Below are 23,335 nucleotides of genomic sequence, written 5' to 3'. Positions count from 1 at the left end.
TAAAGGTCGGATAAATGTGACATGGCCATTTAAACTGAAGTCGCATTGCAAAATATTGGATACATACTGGATTTAGGACCACATATGAAAGTGGCCTGGGTCGGATTTGAGAAAAATTGAATTTGTGCTGTTCAAACTGTCTGTTACAGATCGGATACAGGTCACATATGGGCAGAAAAATTGGATTTGGGCCACATTTACCAACAGTCATGAACGTAGATATCATAAATCCACATTTTGGTGGTTTATAAAAACATCCTGTCAGTAGTAGCTTTTCCATTAAACATCTGCGCAAAACTTTACCGATATTTACTAAATGTCGAAAAAACAGAAGTGCGTAACGTTGGTTTTTCTATTAAATCAAAAATGCAATGAATTGTTTATATACAGGGTGGGGAAGCAAAATTTACAATGAACATTTAGTTGTTTTTTCTCAGCAGGCACTACGTCAGTTGTTTTGAAACCAAACATATATTGATGTCATAATCATACCTAACACTATTATCCATACCTTTTCAGAAACTTTTGCCCATATGAGTAATCAGGAAAGCAAACGTCAAAGAGTGTGTGATTTGCTGAATGCACTCGTCACACCAAAGGAGATTTCAAAAATAGCTGGAGTGTCCATAAAGACTGTTTATAATGGAAAGAAGAGAATGACTATGAGCAAAACTATTACGAGAAAGTCTGGAAGATACTATTAAAGAAGAATGGGAGAAGTTGTCACCCACATATTTGAGGAACACTTGCGCAAGTTTCAGGAAGCGTGTGAAGGCAGTTATTGAGAAAGAAGGAGGACACATAGAATAAAAACATTTTCTATTATGTACATTTTCTTGTGGCAAATAAATTCTCATGAATTTCAATAAACTAATTGGTCATACACTGTCTTTCAATCCCTGCCTCAAAATAGTGTAAATTTTGCTTCCCCACCCTGTATTATCACAAGATGACATGAGAAGTCACTCTGCGTCCGCTAGGTCCAGTATTATCCACGGCACCAACAACTATGGTTTGTCAGAGATTTTAAACCAGTTTGGACATGTTTTTGTTATGTTGTGTGGACAGATATATTATAAATTAATGTGGGAAGAAAATATTTGTTTAGAAAAATATCCATATTTGTGTGAACAGGGCTTTAAAGAAGTAGAATCTGTCAGAAATAACCGGTCTGTGACAAACTGAAGAATGTACCTCGACATAAATTATGGAGACAGTATTTATACATGTACATAATATAATCACAAGACTCACATTCTGGAGGAATCTCTGTACACAAGGGAGAAAAAAAAAATCAATAGTTGCCGATCTGTGGTCCCTGAGGCAGCGCTGAGTTAAAACCAGACATGACTGTAACACAAGTCACTGTTCACTATGTTCTACTGAGAATAAAACATGATTTTATGAGATTAGGAAATCACTGCTTTGTGTTTTTGTTTACATTTTACACAGCATCCCAACTTTTCTGGGACTGGAGTTGTACATAAGACTTGAAACACAACTTTTTATTTACAGTGAATTATAGTTATTTTTCTAGTAAATATGTGTTATTTAATCATTACATGATGTTTTGTTGTGTTGTTTTGTTCAATATTCACTGAAAAAATACTCCAGATTAAAGAAAAAGTTAAAACTAACACCAAAAGTAATAATAATAATAATAATAATAATAATAATAATAATAATAATAATAATAATAATAATAATAATAATAATAATAATAAATAAATAAATAAATTAATTAATTAACAAACACTTCAACAACTCACTGATAAAAATAAGAGGTAAGAAGGTAAGGTAAGGTAAGGTAAGGTAAGATAAGATAAGATAAGATAAGATAAGATAAGATAAGATAAGATAAGATAAGGAGAAATAAGGTAAGATAAGATAAGGAAAGGAAAAATAAGGTAAGGTAAGATAAGGAAAGGAAAAAATAAGGTAAGATAAGGAAAGGAAAAAATAAGGTATGGTAAGATAAAATAAGATAAGGAAAGGAGAGGAAAGGAAAGGAAAAATAAGGTAAGATAAGATAAGGAAAGGAAAAATAAGGTAAGATAAGATAAGGAAAGGAAAAATAAAGTAAGGTAAGGTAAGATAAGCTAAGGTAAGATAAGGTAAGATAAAATAAGGAAAGGAAAAATAAGGTAAGGTAAGATAAGATAAGGTAAGATAAGATAAGGAAAGGAAAAATAAGGTAAGGTAAGATAAAATAAGATAAGGTAAGGTAAGATAAGATAAGATAAGGTAAGGTAAGATAAGGAAAGGAAAAATAAGGTAAGGTAAGATAAAATAGGATAAGGCAAGGTAAAATAAGATAAGGTAAGGTAAGATAAGATAAGGAAAGGAAAAATCAGATAAGATAAGACTTTATTAAACTCCACTATCATGACCTTGACAGAAACAGTAAAATAACGTGCATGCATTTGAAAACCCTCGGCCTTCAGTCCACACCAAAGTTTTGCACATACAGACGAACGGATGGACGGACGGATGGACGACCAACTGATGACAACACCCTTTGGCGAAGGCCGAGGGTAAAAACCCCAGATCACATGATGTCGTTGACAGTTTTTCATCTGACAGAGTTGGTGTTTTAGTGACGGTGTATGGGACTCCTACCCGTCATGGCGTCCTTCCGGGATGTGTGCTCGCCCTTGTTGCTATGGTAACTGGCATTGCCGGTTGACTCGTAGTCCGCCTTCCGCTCCTTCAACGCCATCATCTCTCTGGGGGAAGCGGGAGCGCTCGCTTTAAAAAAAAAAACACAAAACAACAACACAAAAACACACACAAGGGGAATTATTTCAACCATCAATCCTGACACACACATCATCACTAACGGAGAAACGACAGCAGGGGGTGGGGGGGCAACTATTTACCCCAGGACACGTGGGCTACTTTTAAAGAATTACGTCTCGGGGTTATTTCGGAAATTGCGATTTTTCAATTACCTGCCCGGTTTTGGACAAAGGCAGCAGCACTGAGGGTTGTGTCTGTGGATTATTCCCACGAACTAACCTGTGCTTTGGTAAAACTAGGGCGGGGGGGCTGTTTGGACGTGGGTGGGCTTCCATTCTTCTCAAACCTTGACTGTGATTTGACGGAGGTAAATATTGACTCATCTTTCCTCACCGTGTCTCTTTGTCTCTGCTGCTGTATTTACTCACACGTCTATGAGGCCGACTCTTTTTTCATCAGCTCAAAAAACTAAACCAAATTTAAAAAAAAAAAAAATACAGCATTTAAGGCGGTAACCCTCAGAGGTCTAAGAGGATTGGATCCATTTTTATGCACTTTCTGAACCCATACAGACCCAGTGATACTTTGGGGACTGTTCCCTAATGAGTTTGTCTTTATGCTGGAACCTTTCTTAAGTGATTTATCAAGATTTATTATAATATATTTATTTAATATATTAAATACAAAACCTGTTTTAAATCTCTGTGAATGTAATATTTCTTATAATAATTGATTATTTCGCTTTTTTCAATGAAAATTAGGTGAAGAAGAAGAAGATGAAGAAGAAGAAGAAAAAGAAGAAAAAGAAGACCACGAAAAAGGAGAAGACAAAGAAGATAAAGAGGATGAAGAAAAAGAAGAGGAAGATGAAGAAGAGGAAGAAGAAAGACAAAGATGAAGAGGAGGAAGAAGACAACAAAGAAGAAGAGGAAGAAGAAGAAAATGAAGACAAAGAAGACAAAGATGAGGAAGACAAAGAAAAAGAAGATGATGAAGAAGAAGAAAAAGACAAAAAAGAGGATAAGGACAAAGGAGATGAAGAAAATGATGAAGTAAAAGAAGATGAAGAAGACAACAAAGAAGAGGAAGAAGAAAAGGAAAACAAAGAAGACAAAGAAGATGAGGAAGACAAAGAAAAAGATGATGATGATGAAGAAGAAAAAGACAAAAAAAGAGGAAGAGGAAGAAGACAAAGGAGACGAAGAAAATGATGAAAAAGAAGAGGGAAGAAAATGAAAAAGATGAAGAAAAGATGAATGAGACAAAGAGGAAAAAGAACAAGAAGAAAAAGAAGACAAAGATGATGAAGAAGAAAAAGAAGACTACGAAAAAGGAGAAGATGAAGAGGATGAAGAAAAAGAAGAGGAAGATGAAGAGGAAGAAGAAAAAGACAAAGATGAAGAGGAGGAAGAAGATAAAGGAGACGAAGAAAATGATGAAGTAAAAGAAGATGAAGACAACAAAGAAGAGGAAGAAGAAAATGAAGACAAAGAAGGCAAAGAAGATGAGGAAGACAAAGAAAAAAGATGATGAAGAGAAAAAGAAAAAAGAGGAAGAGGAAGAAGACAAAGGAGACAAGAAAATGATGAAGAAAGAAGAAAAGGAAGAAGATGAAAAAGATGAAGAAAAAGGAGAGGAAAAAGAAGATGAAGAAAAAGATGAATGAGACAAAGAAGAAAAAGGAACAAGAAGAAAAAAAAGACAGAAGATGAAGATGGAAAAAGAAGATGAAGAAGAAAAAGAAGACTACGAAAAAGAAGACAAAGAAGATGAAGAGGAGGAAGAAGAAAAAGAAGAGGAAGATGAAGAAGAAAATGACAAAGATGAAGAGGAGGAAGAAGACAAAGGAGACGAAGAAAGTGATGAAGTAAAAGAAGATGAAGAAGACAACAAAGAAGAGGAAGAAGAAAAGGAAAACAAAGAAGACAAAGAAGATGAGGAAGACAAAGAAAAAGATGATGAAGAAGAAAAAGAGAAAAAAGAGGAAGAAGACAAATAAAATGATGAGGAAAAAGAACAGGAAGGAGATGAAAAAGAAGATGAAGAAGACAAAGGAGAAGAAAAAGAAGATGAAGAAAAAGATGAATGAGACAAAGAAGAAAAAGAACAATAAAAAGAAGACAAAGATGAAGATGAAAAAGATGAAGGAGAAAAGATGAAGAAAAAGAAAATGAAGAAAAGAAGATGAACAAGAAAAAGAAGATGAAGAACAAGAAAAAAGATGATGATGAAGAAAAGATGAAGAAAAGAAAATGAAGAAAAAGATGAAGACAAGAAGATGAAGAGGAAGAAGAAAAGGATGAAGAAAAAGATGAAGAAGAAAAGATGAAGAAGAAGAAAAGAAGATGAAGAGGAAAAAGACAATGAAAAAAAGAAGATGAAGAAGAAGAAGAAGAAAAAGAAGATGAATGAGAAGAAAAGAAGAAGAAGATGAATAAGAAGAAAAGAAGAAGGAAAAGAAGAGGAAGAAGAAGAAGAAGCCGACTAAACTAAATTACTCAGTGGATAAAATAAATATTCTACATGATTCGTCAACATTCATCAAAACCTGTTTTAAATCTCCGTGAATTTGCGTCTTCTTTTCATTTGGCTCCAGTGTTTATCACAGAGCGTTAAGGGTTAATGAGTTCAGTCTGGTCATAGTCATATCTACGAACGTCCTCCTGCTGACGGTTGGGGTTGTGTTTCCTCTAATATCCACAGCGTTACCGTCGTCTGTCTGTGTTCCCGCATCGCCGCCGTTAACATAAACCCAAACGCTAACACAAACATTAAAAACACCGTCTCCTCTCGTCTGCTCTAAACACCTGCTGTGGAAAACGTACAGATTTAACAAACGTGTCTCCCAAATGAACGGATTCTTCTGTTTGTGAAAATGGTTTGTCGTGCCATCTGTGACTGCTCTCATGGCTGGAAACTGAGAAACAAAACAAGAAAAAGTCCAACTCGCTTCCAGATTACACTTATTAGCATTGTGCCATTTCCAGTTTGCAGCCTTTGTAAATCAAGCCTTTTTTCATATCCATGTCCAGTTATTTCATAAATGATAATACATTTTCCCTCCGTATGGTCATAATGCGATCTAATACGCATTCTGATGCTGTTCCAAATGCGAGTGTATTAATATTAGTCTTTATTTAGCCTATTATTGGCAGTTTGCAACTATCACGGCTCCAAAACAATGACTTTAGAAATCATCTACGGTTGTTAATGGTGGTTTTATTTGGCTTTATTGGACATATTTAGTTTATTTATCTCATCATCTGTTCTGAATACTTTTAGATGCAGCCGAAAAAATGAAGCTTCGAGGAAAAACACGAATTACTTTCTGATGCAAATTATGTGTAAATTCTTCCCCCACTTAAGTTTTACTTCTTTCTTCTGCAAAGTCGCTTTTCCATTGATCCTCAAATTGCGCAAATATAACTTGCGCGTAAATATTTACTTTCATGGAAAAATGACAATTTCGCCAAAAGTCTCATTTTTCGATTAAAAGTTTTTTAATACGAGAATGTATCGGGGAATTTGCGTCGTAAAGCAAACGATAAACAGCCGACCAGAAGGACATAGCCATGCTTGTTCAGTGCTCACGCAATTTTAATATAAATGTAATTCGCATCTTTATTGTAAATTCAACAGTGGAATTCTGCCCTTTCATTTCCTGAAATGTTAGGGGGAAGGTCAGGGTCCCTTGCTGTCTCAAAGCTGACACTAGTCGCTTTTCCACTGACTCTCAAATTGCGCAAATTTAACTTGCGCATAAAAATTTACCTGAAGGAATAAGGACAATTTTGCCAAAAAGTAAAATTTTTCCATTAAAAGTTTTTGCGCTGGCAAGAGGTGGTTTTTCGGGCGTAACACAAATGGTACATCACGCAAAATTGCAATGGAAAGACCTTTTTCTGCAACTAGAGTCAAGTGAATTAAAAAAAACGGATGAAAATTTACTTTAATGGAAAAAATGACAATTTCACCAAAAGTCTCATTTTTCGATTAAAAGTTTTTGATACGAGAATGTATTGGGAAATTTGCATCGGATAGTAAACGATAAACAGCTGACCAGAAGGACATAGCCATGCTTGTTCAGTGCTCACGCAATTTTAATGTAAATGTAATTCGCATCTTTATTGTAAATTCAACAGTGGAATTCTGCCCTTTCATTTCCTGAAATTTTAGGGGGAAGGTCAGGGTCCCTTGCTGTCTCAAAGCTGACACTAGTCGCTTTTCCATTGACTCTCAAATTGCGCAAATATAACTTGCGCATAAAAATTTACCTAAAGGAAAAAGGACAATTTTTCCAAAAAGTCTAATTTTTCGATTAAAAGTTTTTGCGCTGGCAAGAGGTGGTTTTTCGGGCGTAGCGCAAATGGTACATCACGCAAAATTGCCATGGAAAGACCTTTTTTTTGCAACTAGAGTCAGGTGAATTAAAAAAACAGATGAAAATTTACTTTAATGGAAAAAACGACAATTTCACCAAAAGTCTCATTTTTCGATTAAAAGTTTTTGATACGAGAATGTATCGAGGAATTTGCATCGGAAAGCAAACAATAAACAGCTGACCAGAAGGACATAGCCATGCTTGTTCAGTGCTTGCGCAATTTTAATGTAAATGTAATTCGCATCTTTATTGTAAATTCAACAGTGGAATTCTGCCCTTTCATTTCCTGAAATTTTAGGGGGAAGGTCAGGGTCCCTTGCTGTCTCAAAGCTGACACTAGTCGCTTTTCCATTGACTCTCAAATTGCGCAAATATAACTTGCGCATAAAAATTTACCTAAAGGAAAAAGGACAATTTTTCCAAAAAGTCTAATTTTTCGATTAAAAGTTTTTGCGCTGGCAAGAGGTGGTTTTTCGGGCGTAGCGCAAATGGTACATCACGCAAAATTGCCATGGAAAGACCTTTTTTTTGCAACTAGAGTCAGGTGAATTAAAAAAACAGATGAAAATTTACTTTAATGGAAAAAACGACAATTTCGCCAAAAGTCTCATTTTTCGATTAAAAGTTTTTGATACGAGAATGTATCTGGGAATTTGCGTCGAAGAGTAAACGATAAACAGCTGACCAGAAGGACATAGCCATGCTTGTTCAGTGCTTGCGCAGTTTTAATGTAAATGTAATTCGCATCTTTATTGTAAATTCAACAGTGGAATTCTGCCCTTTCATTTCCTGAAATGTTAGGGGACGATCAGGTTCACTTGTTGTCTCAAAGCTGCTACAATAACTATTTAAGTTCACCCTGACACTAGTCGCTTTTCCATTGACTCTCAAATTGTGCAAATATAACTTGTGCATAAAAATTTACCTAAAGGAAAAATTTTGCCAAAAAGTCAAATTTTTCCATTAAAAGTTTTTGCGCTGGCAAGAGGTGGTTTTTCGGGCATAGCGCAAATGGTACATCACGCAAAACTGCATTGGAAAGACCTTTTTTCGCAACTAGAGTCAGGCGAATTAAAAAACTGAATGTTGACGTATGTTAAAACAAGTGAAGAAGAAGAAGAAACATGTCGCGGTATGTGTGGACACACCAGGAAACTCAATCATTTTTTAATTTAGTACGAGATAGAGGGGTGATATATAATAATAATAATAATGAATATATCTGTAAATCAACAAAATATTAATGGAATGACTTCTTGTCATCTTGTGATAATAAATAAACAAATCATTGCATTTGTGATATAATGGAAAAAACGACATTACGCACTTATGTTTTTCCAACATTTAGTAAATATTGGTAAAGTTTTGCGCAGATGTCCAATGGAAAAGTGACTACTGACAGGATGTTTTTATAAACCACCAAACTGTGGATTTATGATATCTACGTTCATGACTGTTGGTAAATGTGGCCCAAATCCGATTTTTTTGCCCATATGTGACCTGTATCTGATCTGTTACAGACAGTTTGAACAGCACAAATTTGACTTTTTTTAAATCCAACCCAGGCCACTTTCATATGTGCTCCTAAATCTGATACGTATCTGATATTTTGCAATGCGACTTCAGTTTAAACAGCCAGGTCGCATTTATCCAACCTTTAAGTCATTAAAATGCGACAAACATCACAATTATGTGTCCAAGGAAAAATATATTTCCTTCCGTAAACACAGTGCGTGCCTGCATGGTCATGTATTACGTCTCTTTTGCGCATGCGGGTCACTTCAGGGTCGCATTCAGTTCATACTCAAAACTGATAGAAGTCGGATTTAACCCTGTAAAGCCTGAATAATTAAATCACTGACAGAAAATTCCAGTTCTTTGAAACTGGAGCCTTTATTGGTCCCTCTGAACTACTAAAAATGTTTTTTTCAAAGATCAATTTCCATGTATGAGTTTCAATTTTGTATCATATTTGATACATCAGGTCTCAATGCTCAAATATTATTTTTGAACAAACAAAAACATAATATAACACAAACATGTCTAACAAATTGGTAATTCCTTTTCTAAATTGTCCCAGTTCTTCCTCCTTCCTCATTAATGACAGTCTTGTAGTGTCACTGGAAAGGCCTCTGGTGAATGAATTCCTCCCCCTGGTGGATTATCTGTGTATTGCATGTATCTAATTGTATACATCAGGTTTTTCAAGAACAAAAATATCACCCTGATCATGTAGAGGGTTTCAAAACTCACGTATCAAATATGATACGTTTGGTGTCATAGGGTTAAAGTGTAATATGAATGAGCACCCAAAAAAATCGAATTTCACCAAAACATCCGAAGTGTGCTTCCCATCTAACAACTTGACAGCATCAATGTAATTTAACTTTTTTAACGCCTAAACAAACAAACGTTAGTAGTTGTCATTATTTCTAGGTTATTCTGACAGTATTTTACTGTTCTGACCCCCTTTAGATCATATCGATGTAAAATGATTGTTAATATCGTCAGTCTAATTTGTGTATTTCATGTGTATCTTGTTTGCTGATGGGTATTCTAGTGAATTAAGACATCCTTCAAGATGGCGCATCGAGATCGATTTCCGGGTCACATTTGAGTACCGAGGAGCCGAGGAGGTGAAAAATAGGGAATTGGGAAGAGCTTTTCTTGACAGCAGACTAATTTGTCGGTAGCTGCTGTAGTGTGAAGGTTAAAGCAGACTTTAGCTGTAATGGAGAAGTGTTTGTTTGACTGGACTGAACTGATGGGAAGAGTGATAGAGGAGGAAGAAAAAAAAAGGAGGGGGAGGGAGTGGAGGTTTAACCCATAAAGACCCACAGCTACCTTTATGTCAGTTCATAAATTAACTTTCCTCTAGATTTAACCTTTCTTAAAAGATTTATCATCATATATTTGAATATTATCCTCTGTATTTTGCATTTTTCAGAGTAAAACATGTATTTTCCTGTATTTAATTCACTGATTGTGTAGATGTTTATGGAAGATCACATTAAAGTTGAAGGATATTATGTTAAAAAAACAAGGAAAACAGAAAAAAAGTCACTTATGAAGCAAAGACATCAACAACTGAACAAAACAAAACACATCTACAACCACTATCATTTATCAAACTCCATAGGTTTTACTGCTGTTTACTGGGTTTTCTCTCTATTCAACCTTTCTTAAGTGATTTTATAACCATTTATTCGAATATCATTCATGCATCCATGCATTTGTCACTGTAAATCATGTATTTTTAACTTCCTACATATACTTTAGATGTTCATGAAAACTCAGTAAATTCAAAGGTTATTACATCAGAACAGAGAAGAGACCAGCCAGCACAAAAACTGTTATTGAAGAGTTTTGGTGAAATCGTTTTTCCATTAGGTACATTTTTATGCACAAGTTATATTCGTGCAATTTGTGGAAAAGCGACTAGTGTGCATTTTGCATATATGTATTTTCCTATATTTAATTTACTGAACATGTAGATGTTCATTAAAACTCAAATTAAAGCTGAGAGTTATTATATCAGAAACAGAGAAAACTGAAGAAAAAGTGACTTTTTCAGTCAAATCTATCATTAACGAAACATAAACCCAGTGTGTCCTTCCACTGTCACTGATCCAACTCCATGGGTTTTACTGGTGAATCAATGTTGTAGAAGATGATGGTGTTCCATGGTAACTATGAAGCCTGTGAATGTCCAAATGGGTCATATCTGATGACCGTGAAAAGACGACAAATTGTATTTTACACCAATTATTGACACGTATTGATAGGATTAGTAGATTAGAAGCTTTTAAAACATTTTAGATCAGTAGATGGTTTGAGAATCCAGGTTAGAATAGTTGTGGATTTTTCATTTTAGTTTAGTTTTATTTAGTTTTGACTTTTTTTTCTGTAATTCAGTTAGTTTTAATTAGTTTTTAGAGCAGGTTTGCTAGTTTTCATTAGTTTCTGTTATTTTCTAAATGCTTAGTTTTAGTTTCTTTATATCTTTTATCTTCTTCGCCGTTGAATTCAAATAAATCCCAGACAGGACTCTGCTGCTTTCTCCCAACTTTAATCTCCATGTTTCCAGGTAAAGTGGGGACCAGAAGACGACTAAACCACAAGTGACGGACCGTTAAATATCGTATAGTGCCAGCAGCTAAAATTGCTTGAGGGAAATAAATCGATTTTATATCAACCCGGCATTGACAAAGATGAAAACGAAGGGAATTTCATCCAGAATTTTTATACGTTTTAGTTAGTTTTGTAAACACACAATACAGTTTCAGTTAGTTATCATTTTTTTCTTTTAATTATAGTTTTTATTCATTTCAGTTAACGAAAATGCTTTTACAATTCTAGTTTTTGTCATTTCGTTAGTTTTCGTTAACGATAAAAACCTTGTTGAGAATCAGGAGCTGTCTGGGTCTTTAGGGGTTAAAGGGGGGGGGGGGGGGGTTGAAGTTGGGGGTTATTATTATATCAGAAACAGCAAAAACTGAAGAAAAAGTGACTTTTTCAGTAAAATCTCTCATTAACTGAACATAAACCCAGTGTGTCCTTCCACTGTCATTGATCCAACTCCATGGGTTTTACTGGTGAATCAATGTTGTAGAAGATGACGGTGTTTCCATGGTAACTACGGAGCCTCTGAGCGTCCAAATGGGTCATATCTGATGACCGCGAAAAGACGACAAACTATATTTTACACCAATTATTGACATGTATTGACAGAATTAGTAGATCAGACTTTATTAAACGTCTTAGATCAGTCGATGTTTTTGGTTAACAGCGGTTGTTTGGGTCTTTAAGGGTTAAAGGAGGGATCAGACTCACCTGATCGATTGTTGGGTGAGGTCCGTACGGGGGAGATGGACGGAGTACGAGAAGACGAGTAAGGTCGCTGCCTGTCTCTCTCTATCGTGGAGGACGAACCGACAAAATGGTACTGGGAATAACCATCCTGCAGGAGAGAGAGAGAGAGAGAGAGAGAGATGGGAGATAGTGTTACCGAATGATAAAGTACTTACACGCTTTACAATTGAATCATCTGTAATGACTCCGTTTCCAGTCTGACAGTAATATTTACTGAAGCATCAACGTGACTGACATTTCCAGAGCGCACTCGGGCGTACAGTCTTTACCTTTTTGTAGAGGCTGCGGAGGTCTCGGTACTGCCACATGCTGTTCAGGACTTGAGACGCCGCTTTCACCACTTTAGGACTATGTCTGGGAATTCAGCAGGGAGGAAAAAAAAACACACAGAGAATAAAGCTCGGCTGTCCTTTGTTTGGCTTTAGGCGAGTGGAAGCTATAATAACATGACAGCGCACTAACGCAGACATAAAGCAAAGTCAGTGAGTCAGAAGGAGACGCATCAGCTCGATGGGCGACGCAGAATGAAAATGTCCTCTTTATCTCCTCAAATATGGCATTTAAATTGTTTTCAGGCCAAATTGAATAATTGCTCAGGAGATTGATTGATCGGCCAATATTTCATTCCACATCCTGCAGGGTTTGACTCAGCTGACTAATGGCTAGGAGTCTAATTGGCTCATATGGCCTTATCAGCACCTCGGAAATTAGAATTTATTTCTTCCAGACATTTCGGTGAATGTTATTGTTTTGGCCTCTGATTACAAAAGCCTGCCTTGTGCTAGTGACACAGAGCAAGCAACTTTGAAGTAATCTGTCGGGGAAAAAAGGAAAACATAGGTTTATACTTTGGATCATTATGAAAACAACAAAATTAAACTGTTGATTCGACAATTCCTTATACCACGGGTGTCCAAGTCATTTTACAGGGTTCCTACAGGTTTCTACGAGTTATATTTAAGACTTTTAGGACTACTTAGAACAGAATTTAAGGCCCATTTCACAGCTATACTGTTAAAAATTTCTGACATTTTCATGAGACATTTCATGTTGTTTGTATTCATTCAAGTTATTTATATTTTTTGTGTAAGGATAGTTTGTAAATGTAAATATTTTCACCTAATTTTCCTTGTTTTTTTTTTTTTTTTTTTTTTTTTTACACTAAAACAAAGAGAAACATTTATAGTTGTCATTATTTATAGGTTATTACCTCCGCCAAGGAGGTTGTGTTTTCATCGGGGTTTGTCTGTTTGTTTGTCTGTTAGCAAAGTAACTCAAAAAGTTACGGATGGATTTTCAGGAAATTTTAAGGAAATGTTGATACTGGCACAAGGAACAAATGATTAAATTTTGGTGGTGACGGGGGTGGAGGTGGGGGGGGGGGGGGGGGGGGGGGGGGGGGTGATCTGCCTTGGTGAAGGTCTGTGCTTTTCTAGCTATGACAGTATTTCACTGGTCTCACCCACTTGTTGTTAAAAATGCACTTATTTTTCTGAAGACACCTAATGTTGTTTATATTTGTTCAGGTTATTCACATTTTTTTTGTGTAAGGATAGTTTGTCTTTTTTAATTTTACACTAAAACAAGGAGGAACACTTGTAGTTGTCAGTTTTTATAGGTTATTATGACAATATTTCACTGGTCTGACCCACTTTAGATCATATTGGTCTAAAATGACTGTTAATATCTTCAATTTAATTTTGTATTTCACAAATTTTGCTGGATTGGACCCTTTGGCGTGCTGGTTTTGGCCCATGAGTCGCATGTTTGACACCTGTGCTTTAGAGTGAAAAAATTTCAATCACATTATGAAAGTGTTTACATGGACAAACTGTCCTTAGTAATTAATAAGTGCCACGTTGAATGGATCAATGTTTTTTTTTAATGTGGTATGGCATCCTTTTTGACTCTGGATAATGTGTGCTGCTTACAAAGTGATCGGGTAATTACATAGTGGAACCCTTTATTTTTAATTTTTTTTTTTAAATTTTTGTGGCGTCTTATACCTCTGCTATATGTCTCAGTGTTTGTCTTACTTTTTGTATGTTTGAAAGACTTAATAACAATACATTCATCAAAAAAAAGAAAAATAAGTGTAATTTTAACAATATTCTGCCTCAGTTTATTATTTACCACGTGTATTACAACTTAAGATCAAAATGGATCTACAAAAACACAAAAGATTTAGCAACATTTAGCAATATTGTTAAAAATGCACTTATTTTTCTTAAGACACCTAATGTTGTTTATATTTGTTCAGGTTATTCACATTTTTTTTGTGTAAGGATAGTTTGTCTTTTTTTTATTTTACACTAAACAAAGAGGAACATTTGTAGTTGTCAGTATTATAGGTTATTATGATAGTATTTCACTGGTCTGACCCACTTTAGATCATATTGGTCTAAAATGATTGTTAATATCTTCAGTCTAATTTTTGTATTTCACAAGTTTTGCCAGATCGGACCCTTTGGCGTGTTGGTTTTGGCCCACGGGCTGCATGTTTGACACCCCTATTTTATACAGTACATAAAAAACAATAACAGCTTGTATTGTCAGGCGCAGAATAAAAAACAAAACACCAGAAAACATCAGTGTGCAGGTAGACAGACTCTGTGGAGGACCTTATTTTCTATCGATGGTTCTGACTGTTGACTCACAGCCTAAAATCTGAGCCTCTATTTCCACCCTCCTCCTCCTCCTCCTCCTCCTGATGATGATGAAGTAGAAGAGAGCATGTTTTTTTCAGGTTTCTTTATAATTCCCCTCGCTGTTCTTCATCAAAACCAGGCTGCGGCCCTTTCTCACTCCACCTATTCGTCGACCGGACTGATGGGTTTTCCTCCGTTCCTCTCCGAATCCTTATTTTAATGCTTAATTTTCCACACCTCCTGTTTCCTCTGTGCTCTGCTAATGTTGAATATTTCAGTCTTACGGAAGCAGCAGGCTGCCTGATTAACATGAATATGCAGAAAGGTGCATCCTACAGTCAACATCAGTTAATATGGAGATGATTCAGAGCAGATTATATTCAGTCCAGCTGTACATGCTGAGATGTGCGTGTCCATTCTGTGTGTTGAGTGTTACGACCCTACAGTCATCATGTGTCATTCTTCTATTGAATTTTTATTTATTTATTTATTTTTTGTAGCGCTTTTCTCCCTCCCCACCTGTAGGAGGAGCTGTCAACCTGTTTCTGATTTTATTTGCAGTCTTGGAAATAGCAGCTGATTGAGCTTTAAACGCTCTACATGTAATATTTCAACTTTCAAATATTAAAAAAATTACCTAAAAATGATCATTAGTGTTGAGAATAAAGAGCTGTGAAGTTCTCCCAAAGACTCTGATGTATTAGACTGTAAAGATATGAACTGAATTTATTTCTAGCAAAAGGCAGAGGGATTTATGTGACCATCAGATGCAATGAGAACCATGAAGAAACAACTTTTACAATCAAAGAAAAGAAGTGATTAAAAATAGAAGCCACTGAACACAGCTCTAAATAAAAAGAATGGAGTTTGATTCTGAGGCTTATGAAGGTATAAAGTTATTATGGGATGTTATTATCTTTTGCGAATAAAATGACTTTTCCATCTTTTGAGTGTTAAGACAAACATGGAAGTGTTCATCAATGCATAAATGGTCTATATCTAGTATTTCAACTTTCAAATATTAAAAAAAATACCTAAAATTATTATTAGTGTTGAGAATAAAGAGCTGTGAAGTTCTGCCAAAGACTCCGATGTATTAGATTGTAAAGATATGAACTGAATTTATTTCTAGCAACATGCAGAGGGATTTACCGTATATGACCACCAGATGGAATGAGAACCATGAAGAGACAACTTTTACAATCAAAGAAAAGAAGTGATAAAAATAGAAGCCACTGGACTCAGCTCTAAATAAAAAGAATGGAGTTTGATTCTGAGGCTTATGAAGGTATAAAGTTATTATGGGATGTCATTATCTTTGCTTAGAAAATGACTCTTCCATCTTTTGAGTATTAAGATGACCATGGAAGTGTTTAAAATCTCACAAACGTAATAAAGTCTTGTTAGGTCCTCCAGTAAATCTGAGTATTTCTATGAGTGAACTGTAAAGGGTTAAAATTCCGTCACATGATTTCTAACTGAATCCAAACCCTCCGTCTTCCCATTCATCTTACTTGTCTCCTTTGCTGCGGGCGATGCCGATGAGCTTCTCGATGCCACCGGCGTCCCTCAGGGCCTTGGTGTTCTCCATGTTCTTGGTGATGACCTCATGCAGAGCGCAGCAGATCGCTGTGATGGTGTCGTCGGACATGGTCTTCCAACCAGGCTGCTGCTGTGGGGCCTCCTCCGCCTCCCCTCCTCCGCTGCACTGGTGCTGTTGTTGTTGTTGCTTCCTCCGGGTAAGCGGTGCACCAGGTCCCTCATGGCGTATTTACCTGTGGGCGCACGTGGTGAGATTGACAGGGTGGATGGGGAATGTAGGTCAAAGGGTTTGGATGTTTAAAGGAGAAGACAAGGTGGAAATGTGGATGAAAGAACACAGCAGTTAGTGTTGTTTATTTTAATATACACTGCGTGGACAAAAGTATTGGGACACCTTGAATTCAGGGGTTTAAATTGTCATCTTTGCGTCTATAATGCTTCATTCTTTTTTTTTATGACAATGATTTTAGGATGTTCTACCCCTTCAAATCTGACTTAGGAAGACAAATCTCCCAATAACTTTAAGGAAATGTTAATGTTTATAAACTATATGGACATAAATATTGGGACACATGTCTACAGCTGCAAAAATGTACTGATGATGTGAGATAAAAACAACAATATTTCCTTAAAGTTTAGGGAGATTTTTCTCCTCAAAGAGATATGAAGAAAGCAGATGGTTAGTTGTGGTGGAAAATTATTATTTACAGTCAGAGCACGAAAAATATTTTAGAATTTAAAGGTAGAACATTTAAAATCATAGTCTAGATAAGAAAAAAAATCAATGTTGAAAAAAAATGAAGTAAAAACCACTTCTGAGGCACAAAACTAACCAATGTAATGATATTTATAGGGATGGGAATCGAGAACTGGTTGTTTTGAGAACCGGTTCCCAGTAGCTCAATTCCTTGGAATCTTTTGCCTGCCTGCTTAACAATTTTGCTTATTGATTCTGCCTTTATTGCACGTTTTGGTTTAGAACGTAACCAAAATGGCGTCAAGGCAGAAATGCTCCAAAGTACAACTATATTTCATGCCAAAAGATGACACCAGGGCCACTTGTAAAGCTTCCATTTCTTCAAAGGGGGAAATTCCTCAAATATGCTCAAACATTTGCCCACAGCATGCAATTCATTTGCAGGAATGTCACGTGTTTGATACGCTACTTAATGACGTTTGTGAATGTAGCGGCAGAGCAAACACCAGGGTGTCATCTGTTATTAGTGCCGAAGGTTTGTTCTAAGGTTATGTCACACATCATTTATGCATACTGTATGTGTTATATTTTCTGTGTAGAGATGAAAATATAAAAGACAGTTAATGCAAACAAACCTGTTTGTACTCTTCTATTCCCTCACCCATGAGAATCAATAAGAGAATTGATAAGGAATCCAAATGACAAGCAAAATCAATAATGGAATCGGAATCGTTAAATCATTATCAATTCCCATCCCTAGATATTTATCCCAATATAATACTACAGGGGTTGGACAAAATAATGGAAACACCTTAAAAAATCAACAAAATATAATTTAATATGGTGTAGGTCCGCCTTTGCGGCAATTACAGCCTCAGTTCTCCGAGGGTATTGATTCATACAACTTGTGAATTGTTTCCAAAGGAATTTTAAAGCCATTCTTCAGGTTAGAATACCCTCCAACTCTTTTAGAGACGATGGCGGTGGCAAATCGACGTCTTACTTGAATCTCTAAAACTGACCATAAATGCTCAATAATGTTGAGGTCTGGGGACTGTGCCGGGCCATACGAGATGCTCAACTTCATTAGAATGTTCCTCATGCCATTCTTTAACATTCTAGCTGTATGGATTGGGGCATTATCATCTTGAGGTGAAGGTGTTTCCATTATTTTGTCCAACCCCTGTATATCATGACATTTGTCATTATTGTTTTGTATCCCAGACTGGGGCTCGATAAGGGGGAGTAAACATGAGAAATTCATGGGGCCCAGCAATTGGGGGGGGGGGGGTGATAGAGCAGAGGAGGAGGTCCAGTGGATACAGGGTAGAAGTTGTGAAAATTTCGTGTAAGATCCGCTGTGTAAGGGAGGCATGGAAGTCAGGAATCAGACGTTGAAAGGCATGTTAAGTTTCAGTTTCATTTTCAAGCTAGTGCAAGTGATGTTATGTATGGACACCCCCCCCTCTCTTGTTCCAACAGGTGACAAGATACTGAATTTTATGAAAGGGTCTACAACGTTTAGCTTACATGGGGCCGACAATTGGTAGCGGCGCCCCTGATCTCAGACCCCTGTTAGAAAAAGAAACACCTGAATTCAATGTGTCCCAATACTTTTGTCTATATAGTGTATTTTGTAAGTATTTTTTCAGTGAAACTCAGAGTGTTACTGATCATTAAAATGACTGGAGACAGTTTATTTAGCTGCTGCCAAACAGACACAGAGAGTAAAACACACCCCATCCTGTCTGTCATATACTGATAACATTTCCCTTGACAGCGTAGTGTTGCCTTTGGGGCAGCCTGACCGTGGCACCCTTTGCCCTTCATCCTAACTGGTCATCACCCCGGGGTGGTGGGGGTGTCACGACCCCATTGGCAGCTCAGACCCACGCTGCATGTTTTTTTTTTTTTTTTTCTGATGAATGTCTTTTGATTTATATTGTACATGAGAGATAATAAAGCCTGTGAGGGACATTCGAGGCTTCTGTTTCAGTCCGTTTTCATTTGGAGTTTCAATCTGTAAAAGAGGTTGTGCGATTGATGTTTGTCCGTCTGTCCGTCTGTCAGGGGGGTTATGTAAAAACTGCTGCTCTGATTTTCAAGAAACTGCTCTTTATATTGCAAATGTTTGTTTCCACCATCAGCGTAAATATGGACAGATGAGCTGAAATAAAAATAAAATGTAGAAAAATGCAAGCATTGTCGATCGTAGCGTTACTTACTGACCTATCCGTCCACATGTACTTTGGGGCACAAATATACAGGGTGGGGAAGCAAAATTTACAATGAACATTTAGTTGTTTTTTCTCAGCAGGCACTACGTCAATTGTTCTGAAACCAAACATATATTGATGTCATAATCATACCTAACACTATTATCCATACCTTTTCAGAAACGTTTGGCCCATATGAGTAATCAGGAAAGCAAACGTCAAAGAGTGTGTGATTTGCTGAATGCACTCGTCACACCAAAGGAGATTTCAAAAATAGTTGGAGTGTCCATAAAGACTGTTTATAATGGAAAGAAGAGAATGACTATGAGCAAAACTATTACAAGAAAGTCTGGAAGTGGAGGAAGCAACAACAAACGTACCAAAGCTTTTATTAAAGCTCTCAAATCCAAAATCCTAAAGGATCCAACCAAATCCATGAGAAAAAATGGCAATTGAACTTGAGGTAGACAACAAGACCGTTAGGAATGCAGTAAAATATGATTTGAAGTTAAAATCTTACACAAGAACACCAAAACACTTGTTGACAACAGCAACAAATCCAACTTTAGCAATTTTTGGGAATCATGTTTATGGCCGCCTTCTAGCCCAGATCTAAACCCTCTGGATTCTGCTGTTTGGGGCGTTTTAGAACATGCTACCAATAGAACCTCACACAGCAATGTCGACTTTCTTAAAGATACTATTAAAGAAGAATGGGAGAAGTTGTCACCCCGAATATTTGAGGAACACTTGCGCAAGTTTCAGGAAGCGTGTGAAGGCAGTTATTGAGAAAGAAGGAGGACACATAGAATAAAAACATTTTCTATTATGTCAATTTTCTTGTGGCAAATAAATTCTCATGACTTTCAATAACTAATTGGTCATACACTGTCTTTCAATCCCTGCCTCAAAATATTGTAAATTTTGCTTCCCCACCCTGTATGTGTCCCAAGGCTCTACTATCTCTTGTACTGGTGGTGGTGGTGGTGGGGGGTTGGTTTCTACTGCACACAGGTTAAGGTTAGGATTTATGATGAGGGTCTGTAGTAACTCAAAAGTAATACAGGAGTCATGTAACTCATTACAATTTTGAGATAGTAATATTTTCAGATAGTATGCACTACTACACCCCTTTAGCCCTATCGACCCGCCGCGAGCCTAAAAAATTTATATTAATATTCATCTACTATAAAAATATATAAATCAGGACAATTGATGTTTTTTTCAACTTTTGCTCAAAGTTTAGACCCTTATGTTAATAAAAGTACATCAAAAGTGTATTTTAGTGCAAACTTTAATGTCCAAACGTGATTTTTAATCTTTGGGGGGTGAATATACGCTACTAAGACCAAGAGAGTGGACCACATCAGTCCAGTTCTGAAGTCTCTACACTGGCTCCCTGTCTCTCAGAGAATAGACTTCGAAAATTCTCTTACTAGCATATAAAGCACTGAATGGTTTAGGCCCAAAATAACATCAGAGACCTTCTAGTCCAGTATGAACCATCAGACCACTCAGGTCTCTGGTGCAGGCTGCTCCGGTGTTCCCAAAGTCAGAAACTAAACATGGAGGATCAGCGTGCAGTTTCTATGCTCCATATATCTGGAACAAACTACCAGAAAAATATCAGGTCTGCTGAGAGTCTGAGTTCTTTTAGTCCAGGTAAAGACTCACCTGTTCACTGCTGCCTTTGACTAAAAGACTTTTGACTTTTTAAATTTTATTTCTCTTTGAAACTCTGCACTGCAACTCTTACTTTAATATGTGTGTGTTTTTATTTTTATTTTATTTTATTCTATTTTTTTTTTTTTTTTTTTTTTGAATTTATGTGTTGTTTTCTTACTTGCTGTTTTTCATCACCTTTTACATGTTTCTTTTATAATGTTTTAAATGTGTTTCTTTTTGTTTCTTTTATTTCAATGTCCTGTGTGAAGCACCTTGAATTGCCTTGTTGCTGAAATGTGCTATACAAATAACTTGCCTTGCCTATTAAAATGTCCGACACAAACAATTAATTTATGCATATCATCGTCAATCCAGCCGAAAAAAACAGGCGAGGATAAAAAAAATTCTAATTTCTCTTTTGGTTTGTTACAGTTTACTCAGGCATAGTAATAGATACAATATTTTAGACAATGGGGAATAGATTCTGTGAGGTCTGTAAATGTCAATAGACACCAAGAACATCCATATGAACTTTATTATTGTGAAGTCATTCTTCATTTAGTTGGGGTATGTCTTTTTAGGCGTTTTTTTCCCCCTGAAAATATGGTCAGGGTTAAATAGGTTTAATAGTAACAAGTAATCTGTCATGTATTACAGTTTGGAAGTAACTTGTACGACGCTGCCATCGTACAATAAAAAGAGTAAACGTAAAAAGAGCCAGTGTTGTTGTAGACTCCCCGGATGCCTTCATTTGGTGGATCTACAGGGTGGTCCCATAAGTCTCCATACACAGGAGACATAATACATATGGTTTCTAACATGTATTTCTTTATATTTCTTCTTTCTAGTTCTTCAGCAGACACGCATTGAAATGTGTTCCCGACAAAATGGCAGTCATATAGAGCATATTATATAAATCAGTGGTTCTTAACCTTGTTGGAGGTACTGAACCCCACCAGTTTCATATGCGCATTCACTGAACCCTTCTTTATTAAAAAATGAAACGTGATTTTTTTCAAATTCAAGACACAGGTATATGTTTTACTGGTGCACAAAATGAACCGTGCATTAACATCACTGTGTTCAAAGAACTAAACCAATACAGTGCATGAACTTACAACAAATTACACACCTTTTCACAAAGACATGACCTTTTTTAATACTACCACACTGAAATGGTTTTAATTTTTAACATTATGTATTCCAATAATGAACTTATTGTATTTATGCTAGTTTATCATTTTTAACATTTTAACACACACCCATCACCTAATTTCATCAGGCTACAATATAATGAATATTTACTGCAAATCAGTGTGACTGACGGGTTTAGCGTAATACGATTTCTCCATCCGCGACGGTGTGTCGGTCATCGCATGATTGTAACTGACCAGTACGGTGACCGAAAAATGTAAACAAACGCTACACATGGCTGCCTCCGTGGTTAACAGGAAGTAGCAAAAGTCATAACAACGATGTGGAAAATACTCAAATAATTCATCGTCAGACGAGTGGAAGAGATTATAAACACTTCCGGATGTGTTGTAGTGCTATAAGCAACAACCATACACTGCGTATATTGGATGTCAATCGGAGAAAGAGTCTCCGAAGCCGTTTGTTTACATACACGGACCTTGCCCGACACACACACCCGACTAATGAGTCGAGTGTGTGTCTTGACCTCCGCCGAACCCCTGAGACTGACTCACCGAACCCTAGGGTTCGATCGAACCCAGGTTAAGAACCACTGATATAAATAAAAATGGTTTATGTCAAGAAACGTTTATTTTTCCTATGTATGGAGACTTATGGGACACCCTGTATACACAATCTGCCTGTGCACTAATGTGTGCTGGTCTTGGTAGAGCAGTACTGGTCATTACTGGAACGAAGTGGCTGCATCTGTGTTGGTAATTTGGCGAATCATTAGTAAATCATCAGCAAAAACTGGGTAGTCGCTTTTTTATGGTATCTGCTCTCACTAATTTATGCTGCTGTAGTAAATCTGGCCCCTACTTCATTTGTGTTAAAGGAGAATACTTATTTCTGTTTGTTGGAAGAAAATCCCTCTTTTATTCTTTTCCCTACATTCTCGTTGATTTTAATACAGTGGTAGTGATGGACAAGGCACATAATAATCTTCTCCCTCCTTCATCCAGGAGATGTTTGAATGTAGGAAAAGTCAGAATAGTCTCAGAGAACCGGCAGTTTTAAAAAAGCTAAGGCAAGAACAAATAAAAAAAGGAGATGTATTTCTGCTAGAGGGGTTAATCTTTGGAATGGCCTGAAGATCGATTCAAACAGTTTACAATAATTAAAACTGTTAAAAAGATGCACAAATTAACTGTTATTCAAAAATATCGAGTTCAGGATTGACTAAAGAAAATACTTGTTTAAAAGACCAGGATCAATATTGGTAGTTGAGATAAGGACATGATTTACCTGAATTAAATTAAATATATATTCTCTTCTGTGGATAGTCAGCAATGATTACACTGACATTTTTTTGTTGGTTTGTTGGTTTGTTTTCATGTGGAAACACTGTGTTAATTGTAAACAGGCTTAGGCAAAATGA

General features: G+C 36.4%; 1 protein-coding gene across 1 annotated transcript in view; it reads right to left on the bottom strand.

Annotated features, from left to right (window-relative positions):
• The window catches only part of ctnnd2b (catenin (cadherin-associated protein), delta 2b), a 595,920-nt gene that overhangs the window by 9,720 nt on the left and 562,865 nt on the right, over window positions 1–23,335 (bottom strand). Inside the window, exons 21-24 of the mRNA XM_030159817.1 lie at window positions 18,688–18,696; window positions 12,262–12,346; window positions 11,954–12,080; window positions 2,620–2,748 (exon numbers count right to left, since the gene is read on the bottom strand). Coding sequence (XP_030015677.1) covers window positions 2,620–2,748; window positions 11,954–12,080; window positions 12,262–12,346; window positions 18,688–18,696 — 350 coding nt within the window. The remainder of the gene's footprint in view (window positions 1–2,619; window positions 2,749–11,953; window positions 12,081–12,261; window positions 12,347–18,687; window positions 18,697–23,335) is intronic.

The sequence above is a fragment of the Sphaeramia orbicularis genome, chromosome 17, assembly GCF_902148855.1.
Source record: "Sphaeramia orbicularis chromosome 17, fSphaOr1.1, whole genome shotgun sequence".
Classification (NCBI taxonomy): Eukaryota; Metazoa; Chordata; class Actinopteri; order Kurtiformes; family Apogonidae; genus Sphaeramia; species Sphaeramia orbicularis.
This window is presented reverse-complemented; position numbering and strand designations above follow the sequence as displayed.